At 54.7% G+C, this 24,523-nt stretch overlaps 2 protein-coding genes across 10 annotated transcripts; one reads left to right on the forward strand and one right to left on the reverse strand.

Annotated features, from left to right (window-relative positions):
* Nucleotides 1-507: 507 nt before the first annotated feature.
* DOK4 (docking protein 4) lies at nt 508-14,027 on the forward strand. Of its 9 annotated transcripts, none has more exons than XM_039460913.2 (9): nt 508-699; nt 6,623-6,870; nt 10,170-10,277; nt 10,434-10,548; nt 10,818-10,937; nt 11,054-11,243; nt 11,984-12,122; nt 12,275-12,398; nt 12,516-14,027. In XM_039460913.2, the coding sequence occupies exons 2-9, from the start codon at nt 6,805-6,807 to the stop codon at nt 12,632-12,634; spliced, it is 981 nt and encodes a 326-aa protein (XP_039316847.1). In that variant the 5' UTR covers nt 508-699; nt 6,623-6,804; the 3' UTR covers nt 12,635-14,027. The 9 variants fall into 9 exon arrangements, with proteins under 9 accessions (XP_039316847.1, XP_074258551.1, XP_039316817.1 ...); XM_074402450.1 differs by having other exon boundaries at nt 6,626-6,870; XM_074402446.1 differs by lacking the exon at nt 508-699 and adding an exon at nt 5,905-5,988.
* On the reverse strand, nt 13,976-23,138 carry POLR2C (RNA polymerase II subunit C). The gene is made up of 9 exons (XM_003943486.4): nt 22,995-23,138; nt 22,732-22,781; nt 21,531-21,599; nt 21,325-21,377; nt 17,042-17,170; nt 16,238-16,289; nt 15,847-16,015; nt 15,622-15,696; nt 13,976-14,998 (listed from the first exon to the last, which is right to left on the reverse strand). The coding sequence occupies exons 1-9, from the start codon at nt 23,078-23,080 to the stop codon at nt 14,854-14,856; spliced, it is 828 nt and encodes a 275-aa protein (XP_003943535.1). The 5' UTR covers nt 23,081-23,138; the 3' UTR covers nt 13,976-14,853.
* Between the last annotated feature and the right edge of the window lie 1,385 nt (nt 23,139-24,523).

Raw genomic sequence — 24,523 nt, forward strand, 5'->3', positions numbered from 1 at the left:
GGATGGGAATGAAGTTTGGGCTTGAGGGCAAAGTCTTGCGGGGAGCCTAGAATGGGAGAACTCGATGTTTTGAGGGTGGAGAGGAGACAGAAGCTCTGGTGCGGCTACTTGAGGAGGGGTAGTGGAGGTGGTCACTGTGGGGCTGGAGGAGCTGGGCAGTGAGGGCCCAGAGAGTCATGAAGGGGTTAGGGGAGCAATGGGTGTGTATATGATTCCTGAAAAAGTGAAGGGTTTGAGATTTGGGGGCCGGGAGCTGATGTGAAGCTCAGCTTTCAGGGGCTGAGAGGCAATGTGGGTTTTGGGACCCAGGGAGGGGCGGTGGGAATGAGCCAGAGGTAACGGGGGCGACCTGAAGCGAGTGCAGGGGTGCCAGGGTAGAGGTGGGGTGCCAGGGCAGAAGTGAGGGGTGCCTGGGCAGAAGCTCATGTCCCGCGGCTCGGAGGAATACGGCGGGGGCCGGCCGCCAGGGCGGGGCAGGGGGCGGGGCGCGGCGGCGGGACCCGACGGAGGAGGGAGCTGAGCGGAGTCCCAGCCCGATCCGGATCCCGAGCCCGGTGGCCGCGCCTCCCTCACCGTCCCCGCCTGGAGCCCGGCGCCGCCGCCGCCCTGCCGCCCCCGCCGGCCGCGCCGTGACGCGGGCATGAGCCTGCCCCGCGGCCCCGCCGAGCAGGCGCCCCTGGCCCGGGCCTCGGCCCTCAGGTAAATTGGGGGGCGCGAGGCAGGGAGGGGGACAGAGGCCGAGCAGAGCCCGCGAGAGCCTTGGCGACTCCCACCCCTGGGGACCCTCAGTGGCTTCCCGAACCTGAGGACGCTCCATCCCATGGGACCTTCCTACTCTGGTGTGGGGGGCTCAGAGATCCGCCACCCAAAAGCCAGTGCCTGGGCCCTGAAACTCCCTGAGCTCTCCCAACCCCCAGCTCTCCTCTCGGTGGGAGCCCCTGTCGCGAGCTGACCTCACCCGCACCCACACAAACCCTATCGGAGCAACCCAAGCCCTGCGCTCCTTGGCCTGCCAGCCGGAAGGGGTATTACCCAGCCCCTGGCAGCTCTCAGCCTCTCTGCCTTCCTGCTCTTCCCCGGGCCTCCTGTTCTCTCAACTGCTCCAAATTCCAGGAGATGATTTTCTGTGCCCCAGCTGACCCCCTCTGCCGACCCTCTCCTGCCTATGGAGTTTCTACCCACAGCCCAAACTCCTGGCCAGCTGCCTCCTGTCCTTGAACCTTTCTCCACTGGCCCTCGAGGTCCTGTCCACCTTCTCCCCCGTGGCCCGCAAGGCCCTGGATCCGGTTACATGCTTTCTGTTGCTGAAAAGGGGCATGAGCGGAGGCTGGGCACCTGGGTGATGTGGCAGAGCTGGGACTCTGTGCAGCCTGCCTGCCCCAGGCCAAGGGGACACGTCAGTTGCTGGGGCGCTTTCGCTTCGATGGAAGGGGTGGGTTGGAGGGCTCTGATGGCTGGGGCAGCGAGGGTCCTGGCAGCAGCTCTAGGAGATCCCACTTGGGCAGTGTGGGGTGGGCTTGCCTAGGGCAGGTTCTTTCCTGGACCCTTTCAGAGGGATGCGGCACCAGTACAGGTTCTTCCTGCCCCCGCCCCCCACTCTGAGTCCCAGGAGCTGTGCCTCCTCTCCGGGATTGCTTGCCTTGCTGTGCTAGTACTGGTTACTCCCAGCACTGCTCTCCTGGGCAGGGCAGCAAAGCTGGGCATGACCTCACCCCACAACCCCAGGCAAGGTGGGGCCGCCTGACAAGGCCTGGCCTAGGTGTCAGCAGCATGCTCTTCCCGGAGGCAGCTCTGAACCAAACTGCGGGTCTGGGGCGCAGCTGGTTCTCCAGTAACAGCCTGCCTGCTGGCCATGCCACCTCTGGAAGCTGAGCCGGGTCCAGCCAGGTGGAGGCTGGTGGTGGTGGAAGAAAGGATGGGGAGGAGGGTAAGTCCTAGAGAGAATTATGAGTTCAGCCCCCAAATATTGAGCACCTCCTCCCCACCGGGCACCATTCTGGGAGGCAGATAGAGCTGTTGACTAGACAGATGAGGATGAGCCACCAGGGAGCTGACATTCCAGATGTCTCTCTGTGGCCAGAAACAAATGGACAGATGTAGGAACAAGAAAATCCCATGGTGGTGTGCAATGAAGACAGCCGCACCTGACGTTGTGAGAGGCCGACTCGAAGGGTTCCTCTGGTGAGGGTAGTCAGGGAAGGCCTCCTGGAGGAGGTGAAGGAAGCGGTGGAGTGAACCTTGACCGTGTGAGGGAACGGTGTTGGTGGGGAACAGCCAGTGCAGTGGTCCCTCGAGGGGTGTGGGATTGGCATGTTGAGTGGTGGGCAGGGGACCCAGGAGAGCAGAGTGGTCCCAGGCCACAGCCTTACTCTCCTGGCTTAAGGGTCTGAGGGACCATGGCTTTTCAGATGCCCCCTCCTTCTGCTGTCCTTCTCTGCCTGGGTGGATATTTGGTCTGTCTTTGCCATCCACCTTGATGAGACTTGCCATGTTTCAGGTGGTGGCCCCTATGGGGATTTGTTGGGAGACCTCCCAGCCGGCCCTGATAACAATCTGGGGGGTAGGGTGGGGGCAGAGTGGCAGGTGATGGGAAACGGCCCTGGTGCTGGAAAGAATCTCACAGATCCGATCTTCGCCCGTGGGGTGGAGACAGCCAGACAACAGTGAGATGGTGTCCAGGTAGGGCTGTTCCTGTGGCCCCGATAAGATCCGATCTGTCAGGGGTGGGGAGGCCCAGCCAGGCAGGCAGCCGCCCGCTCAGTCATTGGTTGCTAGCCTCAGTGAGTAGTGTTTGTTCTGGAGCCAAAGCCTCCAGGCAGAATCCAGGTGTGGGAGGGAGTGCTCAGAGTGACTGCCCCATGGGGCAGGTGGGCACGGAGGGCCCTGGGAGTCTCCCTGCCCCCCTACCCCGAAGGACACCTCCCTGCCCCCCTATCTGGAAGGAGCATTTTGGAGCTGGCTCTCCCTGTGCAGGGGTCTGTGGTGGCCAGGCACCAGGCAGGTACTGTCCCTGGGTAAGCAGCAGTGTTGGTACCGGCTGGGAGGCAGGCTGGGGGCAGCTGCTCCTCTCCTCCCCAACTGAACCCTGAGAAGGGCTGCTGGACAACCTGCTTAGCTGGGAGCTCGGAGCTCACAGGCCCCATGCCTAGTGCTGGTGAAGGACCCAAGACCTCAGGTCCTCTCGAAGTAGCAAGCATTCTTCCTGCTGCAGGCCTGTGAGGCTGGCAGTGGCTCAGGAGTGATGGGGACAGTGGCCGCAGGGACAAACAGGGCAGGGGCTGCTTCAGCCCAATTCCTGGCCTGCCCATCCTCAGCTGCCCTCCACTTGTTTTTAATTTTTTTCATTAATTTTTTGAAATTTTTTAGAAACAGAGTTTTTCCCTATCACCTAGGCTGGAGTGCAGTCGCTTGATCATAGCTCATTGCTGCCTGGAATTCCTAAGCTCAAGTGATCCTCCCACCTCACGCTCCCCCGTAGCTATGACTATAGGCATGTGCCACATGCCCAGCTAATTTTTTCATTTTTTGTAGAGACAGGGTCTCCCTATGTTGCCTGGGCTGGTCTTGAACTCCTGACCCCAAGTGATCCTCCCACATTGGTCTCCCAAAGTGTTGGGATTACAGGTGTGAGCCACTGTGCCCGGCCTGCCCTCTACTTCTTGCTGTCCTATTGGGTATTCACAGGCTCGGCTTGGGGACCGCCTTACTTGCTTAATACAGTGCAGTCCCTCTGGAGGATGGGTTGGTTCTGGGCCCCCCCACCACTTGACCCCATTGCCTGTCAAATTTGTGGGTCCATCTGTTGGCCCTGACCCTTCCCTCCTCTTCTTCCCAACCCCCGTTTGCCACACCATGTTGGGTCCTAGGTTAAGTCTTGCTCTTGCAAACCTCACTGGAGAGTAAGTGTGGCCGGGGTCCCTATGACTCAGGGCTGGAGCAAGCTGCCAGGACGTTGCCACCCAGGCTTCTCCATGAAGGTCATTCTTCCCGCTGGGGGCCTGGGGTATGGGACAGGGTGGGGCCTATGACAGATACAGCAGGAGCACTCCTGAGAGCTTGGGGCCACAATCCCTGGTGGGGTGACACTGGGAAAGAGCAGGCTGGCTTCGGGTGGTTTCATCACCCTGTCTGGGCAGGAACTCTTGAAGGAAAAAATACACACACACACACACACACACACACACACACACACACACAGCCCTTGGAGTTTTCAAGGTAGAAGCTCTGGCCAGGCGCAGTTGCTCACACCTGTAATCTTAGGACTTAGGGAGGCCGAGCCGTGCAGAGACCACTTGGCCCCAGGAGTTTGAGACTACCCGACGCAACATGGTGAAAACCTGTCTCTACAAACAAGTTTTTAAAAATTAGCCGGGCATGGTGGTGTGTACCTGTGGTCCCAGCTATTCAGGAGGCTGAGGTGGGTGGATCACTGGAGCCTGGGTGGTTGAGGCTGCAGTAAGCCATGATTGCACCCCGCACTCCAGCCTGGGTGACAGAGCAGGACGCTGTCTCAAAAGAAGAAAAGAAAAAGGGTCCCAAGTGGGCAGGCAGGTGCCTCATGGATTCATTTCCTCATTTAAAGTAGGTGGATTTATTCACATTTTTTCCAATGGGGAAATTGAGGCACAGGGTCTTAAGTGGCTTGCCCAGGACTACACAGGTGGCTGGATTCACGCTCCTGGCCATGCTATGTCTGAGCTACCTTGGATGAACCCAGGGGCCCCGTGGCTTCCTGTAGGTGTGTTGACAGGGGGCTTCCACACTGTGGACCCACAGCCAGCAGCCATCCTGCTAAGCATCTTGGAGGGGAACTGCACTTGCTCTGGGGAGAAGGCAGCTCCAGAGGCAGGCAGTAAAGACAGAGCTGAGAAAATTGACCCATCTCTGGTGCCAGAGCCCAGATGTGGCAGAGCTGTTGGCGATCAGTTGCCAGTGAAGGACCCCAGAGCAGCCCTTACGGGAAGAAGTGGACCGCCTAGCTGTTGGAGGGTCTTGGCCCCCAGGAAGCTGGGATAGAGGCAGTGAATGGGCAGGAGTGGAATTGAGGGGGCTATCGGGTGCAAGTGGGATAGGGGAGCATTACCCCCTCTGCCCCTCCCTTGTTTGCGTGTGCCCACTGGGGTAGTCCCATCTGTTCCTTGTTAGGCACTCAACAGACAGGCCTCCAGGACATTAATTAATGCCAAGCTGCTGGCAGCAGCATGCCTGCCCCAGGGCCCCGTTCTGGCAGCACAGATACCCAGCTGACCCCAGAAATGCTGCTCCCATCCCACCCGGTGATCCTGTAGACACCAGGTCCACATTGCTGGCATAGCCCTGCCCCGAGGCCGGCGGGCAGAGAAGGCTTAGGTGGTGGCAGGCAGCCAGAGACAGTGGCAGGATGCTCCCCCCCCAGGCTGGCCTCCATCACCACCCTGGATCTTCTCCTTCATCCCTGGCTCTGCCCCAGGCCTGCTGTGTGACCTTAGTCATGTAGCTTACTCTCTCTGGGCAACTTACTTTCCCCATCTATAAAATGAAGAGGTTAGACTGGGTCATCGCTAAGGTCTCCCTCTGAGTCTGAGTCTTTGTTATCTGTTGATCTGCCTGATTTAGGGTGGCTCTGCTGCTACCCCCATTTCCTGCTCCACGTTTACCTCCCCTTGTTGTCCCACACTTTCTCCTGCATGTCGTATTGCCCCAGGCCCTGGCTGGTTCCCCTGTATTTAACTCCTGCGCTTGCTCAGGACATGGAGGCCCTGCTTGGTTTGGCCAGACCTAGTGGCTCGTTAGACCCCGGGCCCCACCCTCATGGACTGGCCAGTGTTCCCAACCCCAGGGCCAGGGCAAGGCGTCTGCTCCCACAGTGGCCACCTCCAGCTGGCCCAGCACATTCCTCAGGCTTATCTAGGGCCCGCCCCACTGGACTCTGCCCTCCCACCCAGGAAGCAGCACCCAGAGCTTCGGAAGAGTTGCAGGGGCTGCGAGCAGGCTCTGCAGGGGCTCAAGGTAGTGACTCCTAGCCTGGGGCTGGAGAGAAACAGGTAGACGATCGGGTGGGGCAGGAGGGCAGAGGGGTTTGGGTTGGGGGGCGCTGCTGAGCTAGCCAGGCAAATAGTCTTTAACATTGCAGAGCATGGGGTTCACTCAGACACCCAGGGGTCATTTCCTGAGACCCCTTCCCCCATCTCTGGGAAGGCTCCTGCTCCCCCCCTACCCCTGGGGGCTCTTGTACCCAGAAAGGAGCTTTTGCTCATGGCAAGTTGCCCTCAATTTGCCCCAAAGTTATCACAGTTGATGGGGCCACCAGCCTGAAATGCTGAGGGACAGCAGCCCCTGGCCACTTCCCTTCCGGAGTCCCCACCTCCACAGCAGGAGCCGAGCCAGTCCTCCCAGGAAGGGGTTAAGTGCCAGCCCCAGCCGTGAGGGAGGGGACTGGGCTGGACCATTTTCCTGGCTGCTGCCTCCACCTCGGTTTTCCTGAATGGTTCTGTCGTACTGGGGTGGGGAGGGAAGGGAAGGAGGAAGGGCGGGAGGAGGTGGGGGGAGGAGTGTGGGAAGAGGAAGGAAAAAAGAGAGCGAGACAGCGAGAGGAAGAGAAAGATGTCACTGTCTCTAATCTCCCTGTCATTTTTATTTCCAGCAGGCGCGGGGCGAAGGAGCTGCTAGAACAATGCTGAGGCAGGCGAGGTGAGGAGCAGCCCCTCGCGGCAGCCCCGAAGGAGTGTCTGGAACAGGTGATTGGAGGAGCCGGAGACCCAGGCACCTGGGCATCCTTCCCCTCGCCTCCGCCAGGCCCCGAGCCCCCAAAAAGGTGGGGGAACCATGGCGACCAATTTCAGCGACATTGTCAAGCAAGGCTATGTGAAGATGAAGAGCAGGAAGCTCGGGGTGAGTGACCCTGAGCTTCCGAGGGGCCCCGCTGAGGGATGGGGGCCGAGGACTTGGTCCGGACACGGAAGGCATGGCGTGTGGGGCACGCGGCTGCCCGCCAGGTGCTGGGCATCATGCATCTGTGGTCTCAGGGCTCCTTGCCAGCGGTCTGCCTGGCATGTGCCTGGACTGGGTTCTGCCTGCTGCAGCCCCCACCCCAGAGGGCTGGCTGGCATCCCAGCAGCTGGGCCAGCGGTGGCGGTTGGTGGCAGTGGTGGCCGCCGATGGGCAGGCGACTCCCCTGCTATTGTTGAAGTTGTCACCACAGCAGCAGCAGGAGCGGCTGGCAAGGCCGGGCTGTGTCTGAGCTGAGAAACAGCGTCTCGCTTCCCCTGGCCTCCTCTCCCTTCCGTTTGCCCCCCACCCCCAGCCTCCCCTCACCTCTCCTAGCCTCTTTGCTTTTCGGTACCTCCTCTCCCCTTCCTTCTGACTGCTTTCCGTGTGCAGATCTTTAGTATATTTTTGATTGTCGTTTTTAATGTCAAAGAAGTGTTTGAAAAGGGGAGTGGCTGGTTGGGGGAGATGGGGTGGTGTGAGAGGCGCTGAAGCTGATCTTCATGTGGTTTCTAAATGAGAACTTTGGGTAGAATGGCCCGGTGCTCTGGGACAGGCTGCTTCCCTCCAAGTTGTTGGCGGGTAACTCTGTGCTTGCCTGGTGCTTGTCCCTGAACTAGGGGCTTGGAGGGGCTATAGAGAAGAGGTGTTACTAGGCATGCACCCTGTCACACCCCCTGTAGACCCCCAACTGGTGAAGACCTCCCCAGAAGGCAGGAGCAGAGGCCCCGGGGATCAACTTAATGATCTCGGCCAGGGTGAGAGCTGCCTCTGTTCCTCTGCCAAGCCCCCCTGCCAAAGACAGGTCTGGCAGCTGCCCTTTCCCCTGTAGGAAGGACAGCCCTTGTGACGGAGGTCACCCAAGTCTCGTGTTTGACCCAGGACTCCTGTCCCTCTCTCCCTTCTGTCTCCCATTCCCTTGAAGGAGCGGGTGGGTTCAGGCTGCTCAAGGCTTCCTGGCTCAGCCTGAGTGGGGTCGGGGGGAAGCGTCGGGGAGAGGGATCTGTCGCCGGGCTTCCCTACCTGGGTACCAGACAGAGCAGGGCTGGCCTTGGAAAGGGTGGTTCTGGCCCCGCCCCGCCTTCCCCTCCTGTGCCTCCCTGCCCTGGGGCTCAACCTAGTTGAGACTGGGCCCTGGCAGCTATCGGCTACTTTGCTCTTTACTCTTCCTCTGAAAGGGGGATCAGCCCACTGACTTGGAGCACAGAACAAAGAGAAGCCGAGGCCGAGGCAGGGAGCCTAAGGAAGCGGAGGCCTAGCTTCTAACATCACTCCTCATTCCTTTGGCCCCAGACTTAGCATGTCCCCAGGTGGGCTGAGGCCTTGCCCAGGGCAGAGCGTGCCACGAAGGCACCAGCTACAGGGCAACCAGTCCAGCTCAGTATCAAACCTGTTCCCGAGGGAGACTGAGCGGCTGACAGGTGGGCACAGCTCGGATGGGGAGGTGGGGCGTGGCCAGGCCCTCTCCATGCAGGGAATTCTCTTCCCTCTGAAGACAGGAGCCTCACTTCCCCTGGTGTGAGAGGCTGCAGCAGCCATTCTCATCTCAGCCTACAGAGGGGAGGGGGAGGGGCCGAAAGAGATCCGGAGCCGGCTCTCCTACCTGCCAGGGCCTTTCTCCTGTGGCAGAGCTGTGGCAGAGTGTTTCTGAAGCACTGATCAAAGCTTTGTGCAAAGTGGGAAGGAGGGCTCTTGAGCACGTGGCTCCCTGGGGCTGTGAATGTGTATCCTGTAACCAGGCAACCAGTGTGCCAGGCCCCCAGGCCTTCTGCCCCTGACGCTGCAGGCTGCCTGGAGCCCACCCTGGCGGGGTGTATCTGGGTCGGCAGCATCCATCCATTCATCCATCCATTCATTCACGGTTCCTTCATGTGGTCATTCACTTGTTTACCACGGCTGCTAATGAGGCTACCAGGATATGAGTGAGGATTCTGAGGATACAATTCAGCGTCTGTCTTAAAGGAGCACTGCAGCTGAGACCTGAGGGCTGCTGAGGTTTAGGTGGATAGAACAGGGGCCGAGCCAGGTCAGGGATGCAGGAGTAGACATGCCTCCTAGGGTACCAGCTAGGAGCCAGAAATGGCCTGGCTCTGAGTGTCGTCTTGAAGTGGGGGCTGCCTAGGACTACTGCACCCTGGGACCAGTAGGCCTGGGGAGGGGATGGGGCCCAGAGGTCTCCTGGCCTCCTCTGCTGTGCTCTCGGCCACCACTCAGTCTCTCTACTGTTTCCTGTAAGATGCCCGGAGAATGGGCTCTGCCAGGCTTTTGGGGTGCCCGCTGGAAGGAGTAGGTAAACCCCAACCACAGACTTTGGGCAGAAAAGAGCCTAGGTGGGAGGGAGGGGCTGTTCAAGGGTGGCTGAAGTGGGTGGCTTGGGCCAAACCCCCTGCACCGTGAATGATAGGCCCGTCTGTCCCTTCAGTCCTACGGTGGTCACTCCCCTCCCCTCCCCACTACTTCTCACCCCTTGGGAGGAGTCCATGAAGCTACAGAGAACATAGGTGGTTTAAGATACAAGGGGTCTTGGCAGTGGCCCGGACAAGAAGGGAAGGCACCATGCTGTGGGAGGAGCCCCAGATTCTCAGCTCCGCCCCTTAACCTCGGACAGCCTTGGGTTCCCAGATGGAACAGGGCCCCTTACACTCCAGAGTTGGTAAATGAAGAGAGGGCAAGTGAAAGCTCCCAAAGACAAGAGTGAGTGTTACCTGTGTAAAGAGCTCTCACCTGACTCAGAGAACTAGGGGCACGGGGATGTGTAGACTGGCAGGGGGAAAGGGTCCAATCCCTGTTCCCAGGAGGCCCCTCTGTTGTGGCTGGCACTGCCCAAGCCCTGGCCAGGTCCTACAGTGGGCTGTGAGGGTTGGCTCTGGATCTAGACAGCCTGCTGCAAATACCAGCATCATCATTCCTTAGCGTTTTGATGCCTCACTTTCCCCATCTATAAAATGGGGATAACAGAACTGATCCCAGGAGAGGCCCTGAGACTGTGCAGAGTGTTAATAACAGTGCGTGAGCAGGAAGCACTCAGTGAACGTTGGCAACTCTCACTAAACTCAGCGGTGCACACACTCAGGCTGGGGCTTTAGGGAACACTGCGCAGCACTGCCCCCTGTGGCAGGCAGGGGTGGCTGCAGGACTGTGCGGGCAGGATGGGAGTGGTCCAGGGAGGTCGGCTCAGGGGTCACTGTCATCTTGCCCCACAGATCTACCGGAGGTGCTGGCTGGTGTTCCGGAAATCCTCCAGCAAGGGGCCCCAGCGGCTGGAGAAGTATCCGGATGAGAAGTCGGTGTGCCTCCGGGGCTGCCCCAAGGTTAGGAGGCCTGGGCCCTAGCTCCCCCAACCTGTAAGCAAAGGCGGTCTGCTGAGGCCTGAGGTCTGCACACACCCTCCTGGGGGTGGCAGCCCTGTGGGGGACGCAGAGAGAGGCGCCCCGGCCTGGCTAAGTCCCTTGCGGATGCTGTCCCAGGTGACTGAGATCAGCAACGTCAAGTGTGTCACGCGGCTCCCCAAGGAGACCAAGCGGCAGGCAGTGGCCATCATATTCACTGACGATTCGGCGCGCACCTTCACCTGCGACTCAGGTGAGGCGCTGAGTGCGGGCCTCCACCTGCCTCCCCTGGGGTGGCTGTGGTCAGAGGTCTAGCCAGGAGTGGGCAGAGCAGGGCTAAGCCTGGGTGGAGATGGTGGTGTGGTGTGTGGGGTTGGGGGCGCTTTGAGGGAGCAGGCCCCCAGGGGTGAGGCGGGATAGACAGAACCCATTGTCCTTGCCCTCCCTGCTGTGCATGGCGGCATAAGTCAGGCTGGGCGGATGGACACCAAGAGCCACATGATGAAGTAGCATTTTCTTCAGAGCTGGAGGCGGAGGAGTGGTACAAGACACTATCTGTGGAGTGTCTGGGGTCCCGGCTCAATGACATCAGTCTAGGAGAGCCTGACCTCCTGGCCCCAGGCGTGCAGTGTGAGCAGACAGGTGAGGCTGGGCCCTGGCCCTGGGGTCGGGGAGGGGGAGGAGGAAGAGGGGAAGGAGGGAGGAAGCCCCCATCTGGGACATCTCTGGGCCCACTTGTCCTCCCTCCCTGACTCCAGATCGCTTCAATGTCTTCCTGCTGCCCTGCCCCAACCTGGACGTGTACGGCGAGTGCAAGCTGCAGATCACCCACGAGAACATCTACCTCTGGGACATCCACAACCCCCGTGTGAAGCTCGTCTCGTGGCCCCTCTGCTCACTGCGCCGCTATGGCCGGGATGCCACACGCTTTACCTTCGAGGCCGGCCGGTAGGACCCTCTCGCCTCCCAGCCCTGTCCTACCATGGTGTGAGGGTGGCTGCCATTCACTGTGTTGGGCACTCACTGTGCTAGGAGCTTGGTTTATTTATTGACATAGCAATCCCAAGGGGGAATATAATGTTCCCATTTCGTAGAAGAAATGGAGGCTCAGAGGAGTCACTTGCCCACAGCATGCAGATCAAGTGAAGCTGTTCACCAAAAGTCATACTTTGGCTTAAGTCAGACGTGGGTATAGGCACTAGTTCTGTGACTGTGGACCTGCGTCTGGGTTTCAGGGTTAATAAAGTACCTAGCCTCCTAGAATTATAGTGAAGACTGGGTATCCGCCCTCGCTTGAACTCTGGAGTCAGCCTACCTAGACTGAAATTCTGTATAACCCTCTGTAGAACCCTGGTTGAGTTACTTAGCTTTGTATGTCTGTTTCCTCATCTATAAAATGGTTTGGGAAAATGCGTAATAATGAGGAAACTATTAATGGTACAAAGGCCAGAGGGAGGTGGTAGAGAAAACTGAATGGGTTAATTCTTCTAAAGCATTTTGAGCACCAGCTGGTAGAGAAAATGCTCAGCGTATTTGCACCATGTGGTCGGAACCCCAGACCACAGCGCTGCCTGTCCTCCCGCCTGGAACGCAACCGCAGCTTGCAGTTGCAGGAGAGCCTGACCGAGCACATGCGTGTCTGTGGGGGGTCCCCACCACCTTGCCCTCTGTGCCATCTGTCTCCCCAGGATGTGTGATGCTGGGGAAGGACTCTACACCTTCCAGACACAAGAGGGGGAGCAGATTTACCAGCGGGTCCACAGTGCCACCCTGGCCATCGCAGAGCAGCACAAGCGGGTCCTGCTGGAAATGGAGAAGAATGTGAGGGTGAGGCAGCAGGCAGCAGTCCAGGGTATGGGTGGCAGGTGGACAGGCAGGGCCGAGTGCCTGGGGTACACAGTGGAGGCAGGTAGGGTCTTGGGCGGGCTGCTTAGGGATACTGAGCCACTAATGGGAGCACCCCCTCCTCTGCCCCACAGCTGCTGAACAAGGGCACAGAACATTACTCGTATCCCTGCACTCCCACGACTATGCTGCCACGCAGTGCCTACTGGCACCACATCACAGGTTCCCAGAACATCGCCGAAGCCTCCAGCTATGCTGGTGAGTCGCTTCCATGCCCCACACCTGCCTGCCAGGAGGCTCCGTGGAGGATGAGCCCTATTGGGCAGGGCTCTTTTGACCTAGCTCTGAGTCCTGAGCCTGCTTCTGTGCCCACAGGTGAGGGGCATGGGGCAGCCCAGGCCAGCTCAGAAACGGACCTCCTCAACAGATTTATCCTGCTAAAGCCAAAGCCCAGCCAGGGGGACAGCAGCGAGGCCAAGACGCCATCCCAGTGACCATAGTGCTGGCGAGCACCAATGACTGCTGGGGGCTGCCCGCTGCAGGGCTGGCTGCAGTGTACCGTGGACAGCCTCAAGGGGCTGTCCGTCAAGAGCCTGGAGAAAGGGAGCAAACTGCCCCCTCCTCACCCCCAAGGGTGAGGCTGGACTGAGGCAAAGGGCTGGCCACACCACCTGAGCATGTGTGAGGGGCTGGAGCTACCGTGGGACTATATACTGTTAATGATTTTAATATATATGGCTTACGACATACTCTGTATTAACGACATCCCCCACCCTCATCCTGTCCTTCCCCACCAATACACACACATTTCTGAATTCCATGACCAGGCTGCGGTCAAGGCTGCTTTTGAGAATGAGGGCAATTGTGTCCATCCTCCATGGCACAGCCTTCTTGCTGCCAGGACCTGCTTGAACTGCCAGGGCCAGAAGATGGGGACAATCAGGGCTTGAGGCTGGCACTCTGGCTGCTGGCTTTTCCCAAACAGCCCAAGGGCTAGGACAGCAGGTGGCTTCTCAGTTCCTCTGGGCCTGGAGTGGCACAGGAAGGATCTGCACTTCCACTGTGCTGCCTGCCAGCCTTGCAATTGGAGTTTGAAGCAGAGGTGACATCTGGTTTTAAAATGTAACTTCTGCACAGGCTCCTTCCTGCTTTGTAGGCTGGGAAGATGCCCTCAGGGTAGGGGGCTGATTACCTCAGCCATGTGGAGGAAGGCTGGAACTTGTTCCTTCCCCAGGGCCAGGCCAGGAGGGAAGGCCGCAGCAGGACTGCCGTGGGGAGCACCCCTGCTGCCCCCCTCACTGACCAGGGGTGGACAATGCCCAAGCAAAAGGAGCCCCTTGGCCCTGTCTGGCCAGCCAAAAGCACTCTGAAACCAAGATCTTCCCATTCCCTCCTCCCCACATGGTGCTGAGGCTCCCTGCTGAAATGCAATTAAAGCAATTGATTTTCTAGTGCTGGTATTTGTTGACTACCATGCAGAAGGGCTATCTTTCTATTCACATCAAACCTTTGGTTGGGGGGGGGGGGCTTTTGTTGTTGTTTTTTTTGCGTTTTGTTTTGTTTTTTAAAACTTTAGGGTCCTGATTTGTGGGAACAGACTTTCTTGTAAATAACCACTGTCTGAGTTGTGGCAGGAGGATGATTAAGCATGAGGCCCCTCCCAAAGGAGCCCTTGAGCCAGGGAGGTGGCGCAGTCAGCTCAGCTCTCAACGTGACCCGAGGAATGACCACCCAGAGGGATGAGCTAGCCTGAAGAGGGGAACTGGGGTCCAAAGGTCTTTGGGGAGGGAGGCAGAGCTGGCTGGCTCAGCTAAGTGGCACGATGACGCATGAAGGAGATTATGTTGTGCTCTTTATTGCCAAAAATAAACACTTTTAAAAAGACAACTTCTGTTAATCAATAAATATCCTTTCCTTTCTGTACCAGATCTCTGCTTTTCTCCAGGCTGCCTAATTAACTGCTTTGTGTGTGTTCCTACCTGGAGACAGTGCTAAGAGGTTAGGGCCAGAGCCTTCATTAAGGAGAAATGAAATACTTCTCCTGTGTATGTGGGAGGGGCTCTTGCTCCTGCGGCTGTTTCCACCCCCACCATCACCACTAAAAATGATCAGGCCACTGGTAGCAAAGGGGTTCGTAACTGCTGGGTAGAGAATGAAATACCGTGTTTATTTGGTAGGAAGGGGACAGCCAGGGTGTAACGCTATTCCCAAAAGATTGTTTCTCAAATGAGGGACACCTGGGAATTTGAAGTGCTAGCAGGCCAGCCCTGGGGCAAGGACTGGAAGGGTTTACAGGCTCCTTGAATCAAGACTGTGGCACTGGATCCTAACACCAAAAATCTAACGTACAACTGAAAATTACTCCTTTTGGACAGAAAGGATTTAGAGGAAAGACCCGGACTAACCAGGAGAGAAGTTCAGTGGGTTCCCCACAGGTGCGCTGCAAACAGACTGGAAGGGACATTCTGGGATCTGGGGAGCCCTACTGGCCATTACTAACAGCAGTCAGGGCCAGTAAAAACCTGTCCTGCCTAAACACCACCGCATCCCTGGTAATCTATCTATGACCCGCTTCTAGTTGGTACTGGTGACCTGCCAAGAAGCTCAAGAAACAGTAGACTAGAGTCCCAGAAACTAGAAAAGCCTCAAGAGAGACCCCCAAATCCAGCTGCTGGCCTGAATCTCCGTTTTTGCTGAAGCAGGCAAGCTGCAGCTAATTTATGGTTAGCACGTCACTCTGGATCTCGTGGCTTAATTGAGTTTGTAAATCACTGAGTTTCTTCTTCAATCCAGAGAGGGCCGACAGAACGATGGTTTCAGGACGCAGAGAGCCACAGGACTCCACATTGTAGTAAAACCTAGGAGGCAAGAGTCCAGTGAGCACCCTGCAAGGAAGGCTGGCAGACCTGAGCTCTGGCCGTGGACAACCCTTCCTCGTTCTGAGTCTTGGCTCTGTTCCCACATGGAACTTGACCTTGGGCCAGGGCTGACTTCCCTTCATCTAAAACCTCTTACATGGAGTAGTTTCAACACACTGCATGACCTCAAGGAGGCTCCAGCTACCTCATAAGATACCTGTGAAAATCCTCAAATTCTGTATGCACACACACCTCACTGAGGAGAAGGTAGAAAATCATGTGAGCAGTGACCAGTGTCACAGCCCTTTCAGTCACCCCTGTGGAACTTGGGTCAAAATCTCTGCCCCTAGCTTTGACCTCAAGAATCTTTTCTTTGGGGGCTGAAAATCAGAATAGGAACAACCTGGATAACTGGAGGGTCCTCTCTGTCACAGTGACCAAAAGGGGGCTGGCGACCTGCCCCCAGGACATACACATAGCATGTGTCTATTTCAGCAGTCAGCAGCCCCTCCTCAGCGTACGAGAACTGCAAGGTGGGGGAGAAGGATTGCCGAGCCCGGAGCCTGCACCAAAACCATCCCTTCTGACCCCCTTCACCTTTTTATGTCCGACCAGGGTCTTACCTCTCTGGCTTGCCATTGGGGTCATAGGGAGCCTGCGACTCGTCCTCATCCAGCTCCGAGTACTCACTCTTTGGCCTGAGGTCAAACACAGGTCAGCACAAGGTTGCCACTGCTGCTTTTGGGACACTCAAGTTCCTAGAGACCCTGCCACATCTCAGTCACCAGCAGTCATTTCCATGCCACCCCCACCCCCAATGCCTGCCACCACTCCTAAAGGGAACATACCATTCCTCGGGCTTCGGGTACACTGTGTGCCTCAGGGCATTGTCTGGATCGTATTCAAAAGCCACCCCTGCGGTAGGGTTCCATTTGGCATGCTCCTTGCCAAAGCCCTTTTTGGCATAGGCCCGAAGTCTCAGCTCCTGGCCCTTTCTCAGCTTGACGATGAGAATGTCTGCAGGGGGAGGTACAAGTCAGTCAAGGCCCTGGAGAGAGACGGTTCTCCAAATTCTGACTTGGAGTGCTACTGCAAGACCACACACATCTGGAAAAATGGATCTAAAGCCAATTTACGACGAGACTAGACAGTACGAGAGGCTGTGTCTGGTGTCTGCATCCCACTGGCCCACACAGTGACAGGTCAGGAAGATGTCTGCACATTCACTCCATGGCTTACCATCCTGCTCCACGTAGTCATTGGGGTCATTATCTCGGTTCCGGGATGTCACCTGCAGGGAGTCCAACAGCCATTCATTAGCTGCTCACCTCCCCAGTCACTTCCTCTGGCATCCATCTCCCAAAACCTCTAGACTGCAATCTGTCAATCAGGGAAGGGGCACCTGACAAGGCAGTGGCACAGATGTCCCCGAGGACTCCAACCCCCACTTCATGGTGTGGTGATAGCCTCAGGCAAAACAATTCCATGGCCTGTAAAAGAGTCCTCAGGCAATAGAGGGTGCACAGCACCAACGATGCTAATGATGCAACGATGCTAATGATGCAACGATGCCCAAGAAGAATCCAGAATTCGAATTTCTAGGGATCAGATTAAGGCAGAAGGTAACAGGGAAAGTCAACATTTTATAAGGATCAATCCCAGTATGGCCCACTTGGAGCCAGAAAGAGAAAAGATCCCAGGGAAGCCAGGCGCAGTGGCTCATGCCTGTAATCCCAGCACTTTGGGAGGCCGAAACAGGTGGATCCCCTGAGGTCAGGAGTTCGAGACCAGTCTGACCAACATGGAGAAACCCCATCTCTACTAAAAATACAAAACTAGCCGGGCATAGTGGCACATATCTGTAATCCCAGCTATTTGGGAGGCTAAGGCAGGAGAACTGCTTGAGCCCGGGAGGTGGGGTTGCGGTTAGCCAAGATCGCACCATTGCACTCCAGCCAGGGCAACAAGAGTGAAACTCTGTCTCCAAAAAAAAAAAAAAAAAAACAAGATCCCAGGGAAAAGAGGATGCTGTCCTGCACTGACCGGAATGACCCGGGGGCTGTTGGAGATGAGGTCTCGAGACGTGACATGTCGAGTCTGGTCTTCATTGCACCGCACGTCGAGGGTGAACTCCACTGAGCACTCAGGGCAGAACTCCTCACATGTGCAGTCCTGAGGCAGGAAGAGAAGCAGAAATGAGTCTATGGGAAGATGGCGACTCCTGCCTTGGCTCCCTGCATCTAATACCCAGTTCCTTAAGTTTCTTCACCTGTAAAAAGGGATTGATCAGTCTCCAGGTTCCTGTGGGCTGTGACAATCTGGGATAGCATTCTCACAGACTGCCCAAGTTTAGACACAACTTATACCGACACTGGCACCCACGTTTCCTTCCCACTCCCACCAGCTGCCAGGCCACCTCTGCAGCCAGACTGCTAACATCTCACTCTGGCCCTTGGAGTACTCTTCCTCAGAGAAGCAAGGCTATGAGGCAGAGGAGGATGCGTCCACACTCTGCAGTTCAGCTTCCCAAGAACTAAGTGGACCAACTTGAGAATGTAACCACCATTTAAAGTAAACCACCAAAGCAGAGAAAAAAGTACCCTTCGAGTTCTAGAGTACTCACCTTTTCTAAAAAAATCCTTTCTTTATGGAAAACTTCATATATATACAAAAATAGAGAAGCTGGTAAGAAACTGCCATCCCACAACCATCAACCACCTTCCATAATCATTAAGTTTGCCATTCTTAAAACTACTGGCTCGCCGGGCGCGGTGGCTCAAGCCTGTAATCCCAGCACTTTGGGAGGCCGAGGCGGGTGGATCACGAGGTCAAGAGATCGAGACCATCCTGGTCAACACAGTGAAACCCCGTCTCTACTAAAAATACAAAAAATTAGCTGGACATGGTGGCGTGTGCCTGTAATCCCAGCTACTCTGGAGGCAGAGGCAGGAGAATTGCCTGAACCCAGGAGGCGGAGGTTGCGGTGAGCCAAGATCGTGCCATTGCACTCCAGCCTGGGTAACAAGAGCGAAACTCCGTCTCAAAAAAAACAAAAAAAACAAAAAACAAAAAACAAAACTACTGGCTCATACCCATGGTAGGGACTACCAACTGCAGTTGAACTTCAGGCAAGAAGAGAGTGACCAGGATGCAATCAAGCAAGCTGTTCTCTCCCTCACACCAGTGAGGAAAACCCGACATTCTTTTTGATGTTTGCCCGATAAGGAAGAAGCAGCAACTAGAGGTCCCACCTGAGATGTCTGCAGTCACACACAGGAAAGGAAGGAAGGCAACCCAGACCCCTGAGACAGAATGACTCTTAGAAATATGAAATAGAGCTGGGCACAGTGGCTCACACTTGTAATCCCAGCACTTTGGGAGGCTGAGGTGGGAGAATCACTTGAGACCAAGAATTCGAGAGCAGCCTGAGAAATAGGGTGAGACCCTGTCTCTACAAAAAAGTACATGAAAATTAGCCAGGCAGAGTGGTGCACAGCACCTGTAGTCTCAGCTACTTGAGAGGCTGAGGCAGGAGAATCACTTGAACCCAGAAGAGGAGGCTGCAGTGAGCCGAGATCATGCCACTGCACTCCAGCCTGGGTGACAGAGCAAGACTTATCTAAAAAAAACAGAAAAATAAAGAAACATGAAATGAGAGAATCAAAACGTAATGAAAGATAAAAAACAGAAAAAGAGCTGGGCGCGGTGGCTCACGCCTGTAATCCCAGCACTTTGGGAGGCTGAGGCGGGCGGATCACGAGGTCAAGAGATCGAGACCATCCTGGTCAACATAGTGAAACCCCGTCTCTACTAAAAATACAAAAAATTAGCTGGGCATGGTGGCGCGTGCCTATAATCCCAGCTACTCAGGAGGCTGAGGCAGGAGAATTGCCTGAACCCAGGAGGCGGAGGTTGCGTTGAGCCGAGATCGCGCCATTGCACTCCAGCCTGGGTAACCAGAGCGAAACTCCGTCTCAAAAAAAAAAAAAAAAAAAAAAAAAACAGAAAAAGGTACTCAACCTAAAAAAAATGCACTGAAAGGGAGATGAAGAGACCAAAGGGCTATAAGGACCAAATGAATCTTGATCAAGACTGACCCACAAACAAACAGAAAAACAATAAAGAATATTTGGGGAACTAGGAAAATCTGAATATTGATATTACAAATTAACACTTACTTTCTTAGGCATAATAAAAGTGTGGTTATGTAGGAAACTGTTCTTTTTTTTTTTTTTTTTGAGACGGAGTTTCGCCCTTGTTACCCAGGCTGGAGTGCAATGGCGCGATCTCGGCTCACCGCAACCTCCGCCTCCTGGGCTCAGGCAATTCTCCTGCCTCAGCCTCCTGAGTAGCTGGGATTACAGGCACGTGCCACCATGCCCAGCTAATTTTTTGCACTTTTAGTAGAGACAGGGTTTCACCATGTTGACCAGGATGGTCTCGATCTCTCGACCTCGTGATCCACCCGCCTCAGCCTCCCAAAGTGCTGGGATTACAGGCTTGAGCCACCACGCCCGGCGCAGGAAACTGTTCTTATTAGGAAATGCATGCTGAAGTGTTAGGATGTCTCTGCAACTTTCACACAGTTCAGCAAAAATAACAAGCATATGAAAAAGCAAATGTAAAATATTAATAACTGGTAACTATAGGTGAAAAGTAAAAGGGTATTTATTATTCTAGTTTTAAAATGTTTCTACAGATTTTCAGAAAAGGCCAGAGAGAGATAAAGAGATAAAGAGACAGAGAGAGAGAGAGACACCAAGCCATCTTTGTTTAATAAACACTAGAAATATGTACCCATATATATATGTATATACTTATATATACATATATATTATATTTGAGATGGAGTTTCGCTCTTGTTACCCAGGCTAGAGTGCAATGGCGCGATCTCGGCTCACCACAACCTCCGCCTCCTGGGCTCAGGCAATTCTCCTGCCTCAGCCTCCTGAGTAGCTGGGATTACAGGCACGCACCACCATGCCCAGCTAATTTTATTTTTAGTAAAGTCGGCGTTCACCATGTTGACCAGGATGGTCTCGATCTCTTGACCTCGTGATCCACCCCGCCTCAGCCTCAGCCTCCCAAAGTGCTGGGATTACAGGCCTGAGACACCACACCCAGCCCTTTTTTTTTTTTTAAAGACAAGTCTCGCTCTTGTACCCAGGCTGGAGTGCAATGGTGCAATCTTGGCTCACTGAAGCTCCTTCCTCCTGGGTTCAAGCCATTCTTCTGCCTCAGCCTCCCAAGGAGCTGGGATTACAGGTGCCTGCCACAAACCTGGCTAATTTTTGCATTTTTAGTAGAGACGGGGTTTCGCCATGTTGGCCAGGTTGGTCTCTAACTCCTGACCTCAAGTGATCTGCCCGCCTTGGCCTCCCAAAGTACTGGGATTACAGGTGTGAGCCACCGTGCCTGGCCTCATGCATATCCTTATGTAAGATATTGGTAAACTGCTCTTAATTGGTTGTACCACTGCCCCCACCAATATCTATGTTTTATTTACTAAAATCAAAACTTTGGAGATGTGAAACAAATAGGGCAAAATGTTGAAATGTGACAACACGGTGTGAGGTGGCGGCATGGGCATTTATTACGCTGGCTCCATGTTTTTCTGTGCTTGAGTATCTCTTTTTTAAAAATGTATACGTACTTATAAGATATATCAAATTAGCCATCACAAAGATGACGTGGCCCTTGAGAATATTAGAAAATGGGCTGATTCAGCATCGCCCAAACCATCAAGAGGAAATAGTCTCAAGCTGCTGTGTGATGCAGCCTAGTGAAAAGGATGAAGGTAATCTACTCCTATCCCAGGCCTATTAACGTGCCATCAGGGAGCAAACACAACCAGGAGGAAGAGGGTGAGACCCTAAGAGTATGGCCATGTTTAAGTAGCCTCACCTGCAAGGGAAAGGCATGAGTCTGGCAGAAACCAGCGCTAAGTCCCTCAGGAGCTGCTCTTGTGAGACAGCTCCCATCCCCTCTGCTCCTTGCCCACCCCAACCTTTTGTTCACTCCTTTAGCATCCTCAGGCCCCTGCTACCGGGAAGAGACGCTTCAGAAGGAACAGCCACCACTGTGAGTATAAACGGGCATTCTGGTGGAGCTGGCTAACAACACTCCCTGATGTTCTGTGCACTAATCAATCTGAAGCCCCATCAGAACCAAGGACCAAGGCCTGCCCCAGCTCTAGACTACACCTCCACAGGGTTGTTCCAGAACTACAATACAATTCAAGCTGGATGCCAAACGTCAGGAAAAATTGCTCTGAGAACTGAACCCTCCCCACCGAACCTCACATTCCACCGAATCACACAGCATACCCGAGAGTACTGCAGCTTGTCCACAATGTCATCACTAATGAGGGGAATTAACCCTGTAAAAAACAGAAAAGCACTTTAAAGACCACCAAACAGTCAAGCCAAAATGAGAACCCAGAAGCCCCCTAGGGGTGAGACTGGAAGAAGGCCCCCTCCTGACACTAGGCACAGTACCCTCCCTTTAACCTTCTAATACGAGGAGTACTCACCAAGCCTGTGAGCGATGAACTCATCATGAAGGACTGAGGAATTGGCATCAATCTGAACCCAGTCAATGGCTAAAAAATAAAGGAAGAAGACACGGAGTTTAACCATCAAATTTACCTACAGACTTAAGGCAGTTGCTCTCAAGATTTAGGAATCACCTGACACTAAACTGCAGATGGCTGGGGCTGACTCCACAGCACTAGAGTGTGAATGTTACAGATGAGGAAACTGCAGCATACAGAAGTTTAGTAACTTGCCCAAGTTTCACAAAAATACTAAGTGATGCAGCCATAGAAAGAACGAAATCACGTCCTCTGTGGCAACATGGACATGGCTGAAAGCCACTATCCACTTTTTTCTTTTTTTTTTTTTGAGACAGGGTCTTGCTCCATTGCCCAGACTGGAGTACAGTGGCACAATCTTGGCTCACTGCATCCTCCACCTCCTGGGTTCAATCAATTCTTCCTCAGCCTCCCCAGTAGCAGAATTGCAGGCATGCGCCACCATGCCAGGCTAATTTTTATGTTTTTAGTAGAGAAGGGGGTTCGGCAAATTAGTCAGACTGGTCTTGAACTCCTGGCCTCAGGTGATCCTCAGCTTCAGCCTCCCAAAGTGCTGGGATTACAGGTGTGAGCCCGGCCTGGAAGCCATTATCCTAGGAGAATTAACACAGGAACAGAAAACCAAATACCGCATGGGAGCTAAAACTGGGTACACAGGGACATAAAGATGACAGCAGACACACTGGTGACTACTAGAGCGGGGAGGGAGGCAGTGGGGCTATGGGTGAAAAACTACCTATTGAGTACTATGCTCACTACCTGGGGGAAAGGATCATTCATTCACAACCCAAACCTCAGCATCAAGCAATACACCCAGGCAACAAACCTGCACCAATGTACCCCCTGAATCCAAAACAAAAGTTTTTTAACAATAGTAGTGAAAACAGTATTTAAACCCAAGTCTGCAGATTGCTAAATTCATGCTTCTCTGCAATGCACACACAGAACAGGGGTGGACCTAAGTGGCCCGTGGGCGCCAGGGAGGCGGTCACAGAGGATGGTCAAGTCTCCAGCAATGCACTTTTCTCAACACTCCCACCCTCAGCCCGAACCAAGGACTGGAAGGAGCCCCAAAGAGTGTGGGTGGAGAGGGGAGCGGGAACCCGTGGCCCCGGGAACGAGGAAGGGGAGGGGCGCTTACCTATTATGGGCACCTCAGCGATGAAGACCCTCCGAATCGAATTGGCCACTCTGAAGGATGAAAAGCCAAGGCGCGTGAAGGTGGCGCAGCCTCGACAGGCTGGGCCCGGACCGCAGATTCCCAAAGCTAAAGCCCTGGCGCAGAGGGCAGCTCTGGAAGGACATCGCCCCCACCGCACTACACCCCCGCCCCCAACCCCCAGGGCCCCGGCTTGGGCCTCCCGGCGCCCGAGAGCTGCCAGCCTCTTCCCTAGGTAGCCTTACGCCAGGTCGGTGTTCTCGATGATGAATTTGACATTCTCGTCGGTGAGCTCCGTGATCCGCACGGTGGGCTGGTTAGCGTACGGCATCGCTTCCAGCAGCCGCCAACCTCCGCGTCCGGTCCGCGGTGACTGCGCCTGCGTCACCGCCGGCACCGGAAGTCAATCAGCGCGGCCCCCGCGGCTTCCGCAAAGACGGCTAGCAGCGCCGCCTGCTGCTCGGAGGCCGGGACCGCCGAGCGACTTCTACCGCCTCCTGCTTTAAAAAGTACCGGGTTCAGCTATCTCGGACGGCAGTTCGGCAAAACATGCGTATGTCCTTGACTCAACAGTAACAATTCTAAGAGTTCATACTGCAGAAACACTTGCAGTTGTAACAAAGATATGAGTGCAGGGACGTTCGTGGTAGTAGTTTGTGATGGCAGAAGCAGGAAAACTCTGTCCATTGATAAGAGACCTGAAGTATACACACACACAATACTATGAAGCCCTTAAAAAGAACTTGTACATCTATAGAAAAACAAGTGTATTTTAATATGAATGTATATTTTAGCAAAGTATATCTGGATGCCCTTTCCCTTGCACTCTCAAGGATGGACCACGCACTTGCTGAAAACTGCGGGAAAAAAACACAGTGTTCTTTACTTTAACCTAATGCATCCTCTACAGTCTGTGTAGCTGTGGTGAGTGGGAGCTCTTTGTCTCTGCATCCTCAGTGCCTGGCAGTGGGCACCATGTGGGGTGCATGTTCAACAAAGAATTACTGAAGTCCCCTAAACAGACTGGAGAGAGGTATAACTGAACCTCAAAAAAGTGGTAGCTGCTCCCACAAAGAAAAGAAGCTCTAAAATAGAACCTGGCAGGGGTTACATTTCAGAGGTGGGAGAGTAACCAGATAAAGAGGAGTTTGCCTTTGACACCTCTTCCTGAGACAGAGGGTGGGCGCTGAGCAAAACTTGCACCATATCCTGTGTCATCTTGGTAAATTAAGAATTATGGTTGTCTGCTGAGTGTGAGATGGATGCTATGAAGGAAAAAGGAGAATGCAATGAAAAGTGGAACAGCTACTGCGAAAACTTCACAGTGTGTCAGAAGACACAAAGAATTGAGAGAGGTGCAAAAAAGATCCAGTGAAAGGCCCACAAGAGATCTGAAATTCAATTAGTTGCTGACTTCCCCCATTAATATTCAGCTGACTTAGGCAGAAGAGAGCAAAGCAGAAAACAGAGTTAACCAGACATGTAAAGGGAACCTAGCCAGTGTAGAGGCTGAGAAAATTACTGGGGTTAAAGAACATACCACTGAAATGGTTAGTCAGACAAGAGCAGCCAAGGGAGCTAATGGTCTCTGGGAAGGCTTCTGTTACCCGTTTTACTGATGGGAAGACCTGAGCCCAGAGACACAGAGGTACAGTAATTACCACTATGTATTAGGCAGTGGCAGTGCCAGAACACAGGTCTCCTGGCTGCCAGCCTCATGCCTCTTCCGAACACCTGTCTCCCTTTGGGGTCTTGGATACCTATCACGGTTGAT

Source organism: Saimiri boliviensis, chromosome 1 (assembly GCF_048565385.1).
Source record: "Saimiri boliviensis isolate mSaiBol1 chromosome 1, mSaiBol1.pri, whole genome shotgun sequence".
Classification (NCBI taxonomy): Eukaryota; Metazoa; Chordata; class Mammalia; order Primates; family Cebidae; genus Saimiri; species Saimiri boliviensis.

Bases quoted from the DNA above. Each gene is read 5' to 3' on its own strand.
- DOK4 (XM_039460883.2), top strand. From the start codon at position 6,805: ATGGCGACCAATTTCAGCGACATTGTCAAGCAAGGCTATGTGAAGATG. The intron at 10,278-10,433 runs GTTAGGAGGCCT...ATGCTGTCCCAG, and splicing joins GCCTCCGGGGCTGCCCCAAG to GTGACTGAGATCAGCAACGT. The intron at 10,938-11,053 runs GTGAGGCTGGGC...CCCTGACTCCAG, and splicing joins CGTGCAGTGTGAGCAGACAG to ATCGCTTCAATGTCTTCCTG.
- POLR2C (XM_003943486.4), bottom strand. From the start codon at position 23,080: ATGCCGTACGCTAACCAGCCCACCGTGCGGATCACGGAGCTCACCGAC. The intron at 17,171-21,324 runs GTATGCTGTGTG...TTCCTGCCTCAG, and splicing joins ACAAGCTGCAGTACTCTCGG to GACTGCACATGTGAGGAGTT. The intron at 16,016-16,237 runs GTAAGCCATGGA...CTCCCCCTGCAG, and splicing joins TGACTACGTGGAGCAGGATG to ACATTCTCATCGTCAAGCTG.